General features: G+C 44.6%; 1 protein-coding gene across 1 annotated transcript; it reads right to left on the bottom strand.

Moving 5' to 3' along the window:
- Window positions 1–3,412: 3,412 nt before the first annotated feature.
- Window positions 3,413–6,351, bottom strand: LOC117591576 (protein transport protein Sec61 subunit alpha). Its single transcript, XM_034284893.1, has 4 exons — window positions 6,183–6,351; window positions 5,868–5,935; window positions 3,847–4,938; window positions 3,413–3,772 (listed from the first exon to the last, which is right to left on the bottom strand). Exons 1-4 carry the CDS (start codon window positions 6,187–6,189, stop codon window positions 3,509–3,511), a joined length of 1,431 nt encoding a protein of 476 aa, XP_034140784.1. The 5' UTR covers window positions 6,190–6,351; the 3' UTR covers window positions 3,413–3,508.
- Between the last annotated feature and the right edge of the window lie 1,670 nt (window positions 6,352–8,021).

The following is an 8,021-nucleotide window of genomic DNA, read 5'->3' as shown; positions in this document are numbered from 1 at the left end:
CTCAACCCCCCAACACTAAACAAATGTAGGTTAACCTTTAGCGACAGTGCCAGTTACGTTGGGTTGGTAATAGACAGAAAGTTAAATTGGAACCTAAACACGTAAGAAAGAGTGAAGAAGGCCACTATGGCCCTATACACCAGCAAAAAAGCCATCGGACCAAAATTGGGCATGAACCCACGTACAGTCCAATGGATATACCAAGCTTTTGCCAAACCAATACTGCTCTACGGAGTCACAGTATGGTGGCCGGCTCTTTCCAAAAAGACAATCAACGCTCAACTGGCAAAGGTCCAAAGAACGGCCACTCTTTGCATCAGTGGCGCTCTCCGCACCACACCAAATGACGCACTAAATGCCATTCTATGCCTGCAGGGCATAGACCTTGCAGGGAAGGAACAGGCAACAAGGGCAGCAATACGTCTGCGAGATTCGGACCTATGGACGTCACCACCATATGGTCACTCAGCGATCTTTAGGGACACTAATATAATACCTCATAGGACTGATTATTGCGTTCCCAGAGAGTACACAGCCACCCCCTTCGAGGCTATAATCTCCCCCAGAGAGGAATGGCTCGAGGGCACACCTGGCCCAACGGGGGCCATCAACATCTTTACTGATGGATCCAAGCTAGACAACAAAGTTGGCGGAGGAATCTACTCCAGGCAACTAAATATGAGGCATTCCTTTCGCCTTCCAGACCACTGCAGTGCCTTCCAAGCGGAAGTCATTGCTATAAATGAAGCGCTAAGATGCCTTCAAGAGATCTCAGTCGAGGCTACTCACCTCAACATCTTTAGTGACAGCCAGGCGCCACTAAATTCGCTAAACGCGATTTCGTCGAACTCGACCACAGTGGCAAATTGTCGCAAATCTGTACACGAGATGGCAAGCCAACATGTTATTAGCCTAATATGGGTCCCGGGACACCAGGACATTGAAGGCAACTGCATAGCAGACGAGTTGGCCATATCTGGCACTACACTCCCCGTTAATCAAGATAAGGAGGAAATACGTATGCCAATGGCCTTCTTGCAAGCTCAAAATAAAGGATTACTATACCCTGCAAACAACCAACAGATGGCAAATGGTCACGGGCTGTCGCATCACTCGGCAAACATCTCGAAAAAACGCACCGCTGAACTATGCAAACTAAGCAGACATAGGTGCAGCGTAGTCATTCGCTCTCTTACAGGGCACTGGCTAATAGGCAACCATGCGAGTAGGCTGGGTGCCCCCTATAACGACTTCTGTCCTAGCTGTAGAGACGAGAACGAGGAGGAGACAGTAGAACATCTGTTCTGCTCCTGCCCGGCTCTCAGTAGAAGGAGGCTAAAATATCTGGGCTCACCTTTTCTTAACGACATTTCAGAAATGGCTACTATAGGCCCCAGGTAGATAGCAAACTTTGTGAGAGCATCTGGATGGGAGCACTGTTGACACCCTGAGAAACTGGAGGAGAAGAGGAAAAGATCCAAGCGGAATCCACAACGGGCCGAAACCGGCCTAGGTGTGTCGGGATTGTGAAGTCCCGACGACCGCCTCAACCTAGCCTAACCTAAACCCACCTGCAGCTTATATTTGTTTTTTGCACATTCTCTCATTCACACTCTGCTTCTGCATTATGCGGCCTCTGCCTCTGCCGATTTTTAACCCACCCCGTCCCGCGGCTTATATTTGTTTTTTTTTTGTGTGCGGGCGCTGCCTCTGCCTCTGCCTCGAGTTTGCAGTGTGTGGGCCTAGTGAAGCGGGGCGAGCTTACGGAGCGTGTTGGCGTGAGAAGTGTTGTAGATGTAGATGACAGATGAGGAACAAATTTAAAATTTAACAAATACCCGCTAAGGTACAGATATAGTACTGAGTGCCGGGTATAAAAGTTGTGACGCGTAAGAACAGTTGAACACAACTGTGTGTGTATTCTGCTTTGCAGTGCTGTCGAAACATTATGTTCTATGCACTTTCGGAAGACGTTTGCCTCCAATACTAGAAACCCCCTTATTAAGTACTTCCTTGATATGATACATTCATATGTACGTATGTAAACATACGTAAAACATTTAATATGAAATGCATTAGGGTATTCGAGTCTGTCATATTGTTGTTGTTGAAGCCATTGACCACTTATTCACCACGCACAAAAAGACAAGATTAAAGATGGTCCCAAATATGGTGGAATTAGTAACAAGGTGACGGATTCACCACATCCTCCTCATTCGAGGAACACCTGATCATGGTGAAATTACTAATAAACGGTTGACATCTCTTTCTAGCGCTTGCCTCTTTAAGAGCTGAGAGAGCGTGGTGAATAAGGTGGTGCTCCTCCACTCAGCTGACGACGTCACCTTGTTACTTAATTTCACCATGGTCCCGAACATGGTGAAATTACTAATTCTTCCATGGTCCCGAAAGAGTGCCGTGGTGAAAACATACACATGCATAAGTATGTATGTCCACAAATAAACAAGCAGTTGAAAGTGAAAATGGCCAAACGGTAAGTAATTTTTATACCCGGTACTCGAAGAGTAAATAGGGTATATTGTATTTGTGCATTCACTTTGATGTATGTAACGCACAGAAGGAAACGTTTCCGACCCCATAAAGTATATAAATTCTTGATCAGCATCAATAGCCGAGTCGATTGAGCCATGTCTGTCTGTCCGTCCGTCCGTCTATCCTTATGAGCGCCTGGATCTCAGAGACTATAAAAGCTAGAGCCACCAAATTTTGCATCCAGACTTCTGTATGCTCACACTGTTACAAGTGTATTTCAAAAATGAGCACCGCCCCCGCAAAAGAGCGAAAACCTCCCAAACCTACAATTTTGAAGATAAAAGAAAACTCCACTCGACTGTTGCCGAAGTGCACTGCCAGACGTCGTTTGCCAGATGTCGTCTGCCAGGTGTCGTTTGCCAGGTGGCTGGCATCCACTCGGCTGTTGCCGAAGTGACCTGCCAGTCGTCGTTTTCTCGAAGGGGTTTAGAAGGTTTGAACATCATTTCAGAGGATATCAGATTCGCAGATTGAAATGTAAGAGACCCTTGGATTAAAAAAGATATCTAATTTACGTTTTATTATGACAATTTGTATGCATGTGTGTTTGTTAGATGTGCATCTTGGTTTTTTTTTTATAATTTCAATATTCTCCCACTTGTCTTGGCGTTAAACATAATTCATTTGATGTAATATTTAAACAACTATTGCATTGGCATTCAATCAATTCGCAGAAATATTGAACTCAAGCAATGTAGTCTCACAATTGAATACAACTAAAAACTATTCAAAATAAAGAAGTTTCTCTCGTTCATTAGTACGCTTCTCGCTCGTCCTCGTGGGCAGCGGAAACGTCTTAAAGGTATGCTGATAGTGGGCGAATTCGGACGTTGAAAACAAACAAACAAAAGAAACAAAATACGGAATACAGATTGTTCTTTTTGTTGTTTAATGGGCGAGCGAGCGTGTGAGAAATATGATGAAGTATTGGTTGATTGAATTTCGGATCTACTGCTTAGAACAGCAGCGTGCCCATGCCGCCCATTTCAGATTGTTCCTTGACGAAAATCTCAAAGTACTGGTAGATGATGGTCACAGCCAGCAGGATACCGGTGCCGGAGCCGATGGCGCCGAGAAAATCGGCCATTACCGATAGTGCACCGATGCAGAGACCGCCGAAGGCTGCCGCCGTCGGGATATAGCGATTCAGTTCGTGGATCATCGAGTTCTCGCGATGGCCACGCATCACCATGTGCTGTTCCTTCAGCTGCTTGGCAACCTGCAGAAAGCAAAAAGAAAACCAAAAAGAAAGTTAGTTTTCCAATTGCATCACATCCCCTTCGAGCTACTTACATCCTTGGCTGAGCTGCCGGACACATCGATCCAGGTCTTGGAGAAAAACGCACAAGAGCCCAACATAAAGACAATGTAGAGCAGGGCGTGGATAGGGTCAGTGAGTATGTGGCCGACGCTTTCGGGCGGAGACAGATAGTAGCACAGACCACCGATGGGATAGGAGCGCGCTGGGCCGCCACCTCCAACATCGGCCCACACGCCGAGCAAATTGATGAAGAAGTTGCCGTTGAACTTGACTGCCAACATCTGGGAGATAACGTACAAGTTGGACACCAGAGCGGACTGCAGAATGATGGGAATGTTGGAGGTGTAGAACAGCTTGATGGGATAGCTGCTGTACTGGCCGCGGTAGCGAGCGCTCTTGATCGGTAGATCCACGCGGAATCCTTGGAAGTAAATGACGACAGCGAAGACCAGAATGGTGGCCAGCAGGTTCATCAGATTGGGCAGGTTCTGGCGGTAGAAGGCCTCGCGCAGAGCACGCACCTTGTCGTTCCTGGTGGCCATCAGGTGAAAGAGGGCAATGACAGCGCCCTCGAACTCGGTGCCACGTCCCGTCGTCACAGTAGTGGGGGAGAATGCCTTCCACACGATGGTCTCGCAAATATTGGTGGCAATGAACAGCGAGATTCCCGATCCCAGGCCGTATCCCTTCTGCAGGAGCTCGTCGAGCAGCAGCACAATCAGACCGGCAGCAAACAGCTGGATTATGATGAGCAGACAAACGCCGGCACCAATCTCCGCTGGGTCACCGTACATGCCAGTCATCACGTAGACGATGGCCTGGCCAATGGTGATGACCATGCCGAACAGCTTCTGGGCTCCGTTAAAGAGGGCGCGATCCTTGGGCGTATCACCGACCTCAATGATCTTCGCTCCGGCCAGCAGTTGCATGATCAGGCCCGAAGTGACAATAGGCGAGATACCCAGCTCCATGAGGGTACCACGGTTGGAGGCCAAAATTACACGAATCCAGTAGAAGGGATCCGCCGAGTCGGAGCTCATGATGCCGAACAGTGGGATCTGGCAGCACACCAGGAAAATGAACAGTGTGATGGCGGTCCATAGTACTTTTTCTCTGAATTGGATCTGGGGAAAAGAAATGAAATGTTTATAAACCTTTCATATAAAACTTTCATTAATTTGTCTTGAACATAAACTAGGAAAAAACCTCGTACGGTTTGCCGCTATGTTGGCCTACACGTGCAGCGGGGCGTGTACGTGCATGCGTGTACGTGTGGGAAATGTTTAAACAAAATCAGGTTTGCTCATCGGCATTGTCATCGTCATCGTCGGCTCGTCGTCCCCCGCCCCCCACAATCATATGGTTAACAACAAAAACACACGAGGCTGACGTCGACAGTGGTTAGGCTTCGCAGTGCTTCGGGCGACTGCGACCCGAAGTTTGACGTTTCCACGTCGCGTTCGTGCACGTTTATCTGTGTGTAAGAGGGAATCTGGCAACAAGTAGCACGCGAAAGTAGTGGCCGTGATAAGAAAAGTAGCAGATCCGATCAGATGGAAATCTGACGATTCGTCAATGAAAATATTTAGCAAAGGCAAAACAATGTAGAGCATTTTATTCAGCACAAACTCTTTTTGCGAGACAATTGAAAAAATCCAATTTAACCTAGTCTGTGACAAGCTAAACTCTAATTTAGGCCACGAATTAACTTTTTAATGAACCTTTGAATTCTTGCGAGCTCATTTGAAGCATTTTACCAGCCTTTACTCATCTTTTTTGGCCATTACTGTGGGCAGATGCAAACTGTTTGCGTGGCGCTTTGCTTACACTTTTTTGACAAGTGAAAGCCAAACGAGTGCGCTGGCAACACTGGTAGCCGACCAATTGTCCAACAGGCACTTGGCACACACGAAAACAGCACAATAAGCCGCTAAATACAAAAAAAATTTGCTTAAAATTAAAGAAATTACTTGCATTGCACTTCCCCCCACATTTTGCTTGCATTGAACTTGAGTTTGACTTAGTTACAACCATACTATAATATTATACACACCTTGCGCTCGGGCTTTGCAATTTCCGGCAGTATACTGCAGAAGGGTTTAATAACTTCGAGGAATTTGACTGCAAATAATGAATGGAAAAGACTTCCGGTTAAACGCGAAACTCCGTTTTCAATTCAAATTGTGGCTTGTACAGCGCACAAATAGTACAATTAGAGCTGCTTCACACCGACATTTTTTTGTATACGTAAGCAAAAGAGCGACCGAGGGTGCGGGTGCTCGTTCCACTGGAAGCGGCACTTTACTTCACACCGAAAATCGAACTCTTTGGAAATATGAATGCAGGAATTGTGAATGACTCTACTTACTTCCCATTGTGTTTGACTTGTGTTAGCGCGCGTCTGAGAAACTGACGGTCTGGTCTGGCTGGACTGTTGTACTTTCTATACAAAAATTAGAAAGTTATACTCTTTAGCTGGGCAACGAACGCAAACACACTGCCCCGAAAAACGAAAAAGAATGCTCGCTCGTGTTCGGAAATGTTCGTTTTTCGTAAAATTAAAGACGTGTCATTAGGTTAGTGTGCCCGCGGATTTATCGACAGAATATACCAAAAAACTTGAAAAATATACCATACAATTTTCAAAATATACCGTAAATCTTCAATAATTTTCTTCGATTTTGATATTCTGTTTAATATTTATTACCAGCTCGTTATAACTTTCAGCACTGTAAATATAATTCCATCCAATTGATGAATCGTTTCTCTGCGATTAAACGTTGTAAAATAACTATTTTTTAAAAAGACGACACTATTATTTAAGTTTGAGCAAGAAGGTATGAAAAAGTGTCCTTTTATCTACACAAAAACTAACATTTGCTACATACCCATTATGACCTATGATATTATACCCGGTACTCGAAGACTTAATAGGGTATATTGTATTTGTCGGAAAATAACGGTTGTATGTAACGCACAAAAGGAAACGTTTCCGATCCCATAAAGTATATATATTCTTGATCAGCATCAATAGACGAGTCGATAGATGTCTGTCTGTCCGTCTGCCCGTCTTGTTTGTCGGCTAGTTCTCAGAGACTATAAGAGCTAGAGCCACCAAATTATGCATCCAGACTGCTATATGCTCACACTGAAACCAGTGTATTTTAAAAATGAGCCACGCCCCCTTCCGCCCCCGCAAAAAGGCGAAAACCTCCCAAATCTACAGTTTTTCCATAGGGAATGGCCATATCTATCAGATCACCAAATTGGGATCCGATTGGATCATTATTATAGCCACAATGAAGAAATTAATTTCCAGTGGCTAAACCCACCCTGTCCCGCAGCTTTTGTTGTTTTTTTTCCATTCTCTGCTTCACACTCTGCTTCGGACTCTGCCTCGAGTCTGCAGTGTGTGGGTTTAGGGAAGGGCGGCGAGCTAAAGGAGCGTGTTGGTGTGAGAAGTGTTGTAGATGTAGATGACAGATGAAAAAAATTTAAAATTTGACAAAACAACGCTGATTTGCAGATGCACTTTTGTCCCAATGACCAGTTTTGGTGGCTGTTTACGCCAAATTAGCGCAAAGGGCTTATGGCCGGGAGCAATTAGTATTTTGTATAAGTAAAATGAATTTGTAGAATTTAGATATTGAATTGTTGCATTTACGACATACTCACAGAAGTTTGTTGCTAAAGAACATACATGTAATATGTGAATACGATAGAGAAAGAGGAAGAACATGCATTTAATAGGTGAATATTGAAATTGAAAATAAGAAGAAATTAAATTGATTTGAATTCCGACTCGGTCGAACCAGCAGCACTTGGCTTTTTATTTCGAGATTTTGATTCTGAACTGGTTGCGAGAAGTTGCGGAAACAGTGGCCAAAAGCTAATTTTTAAAAGTTAAAACCAAGACTCCGTTTTCAACGTTCTGTATTAGAAAAAGAGTGACCATCAAAGTTGCGTACCAGAAATTTTCATAAATGGCGCCACTTTCGAAAAATCTGATGTGAAACTTAGCGGCCATTATTTCACAGAATGTGAAGATAAAAGTACCAATTTTATTGCTGTTTTAAATATCTCATAAATTGGAAAATACGATTAACTGATCCAATTTTTTTGATGCATTTNTGTGGGTCTAGGGAAGGGCGGCGAGCGTGTTGGTGTGAGAAGTGTTGTAGATGTAGATGACAGATTGATGACAGAT

This window comes from Drosophila guanche, unplaced genomic scaffold (assembly GCF_900245975.1).
Source record: "Drosophila guanche unplaced genomic scaffold, DGUA_6, whole genome shotgun sequence".
Taxonomy (NCBI): domain Eukaryota; kingdom Metazoa; phylum Arthropoda; class Insecta; order Diptera; family Drosophilidae; genus Drosophila; species Drosophila guanche.
Note: the sequence above shows the minus strand (reverse complement) of the source record. Positions and strands in the feature narration are given on the sequence as shown.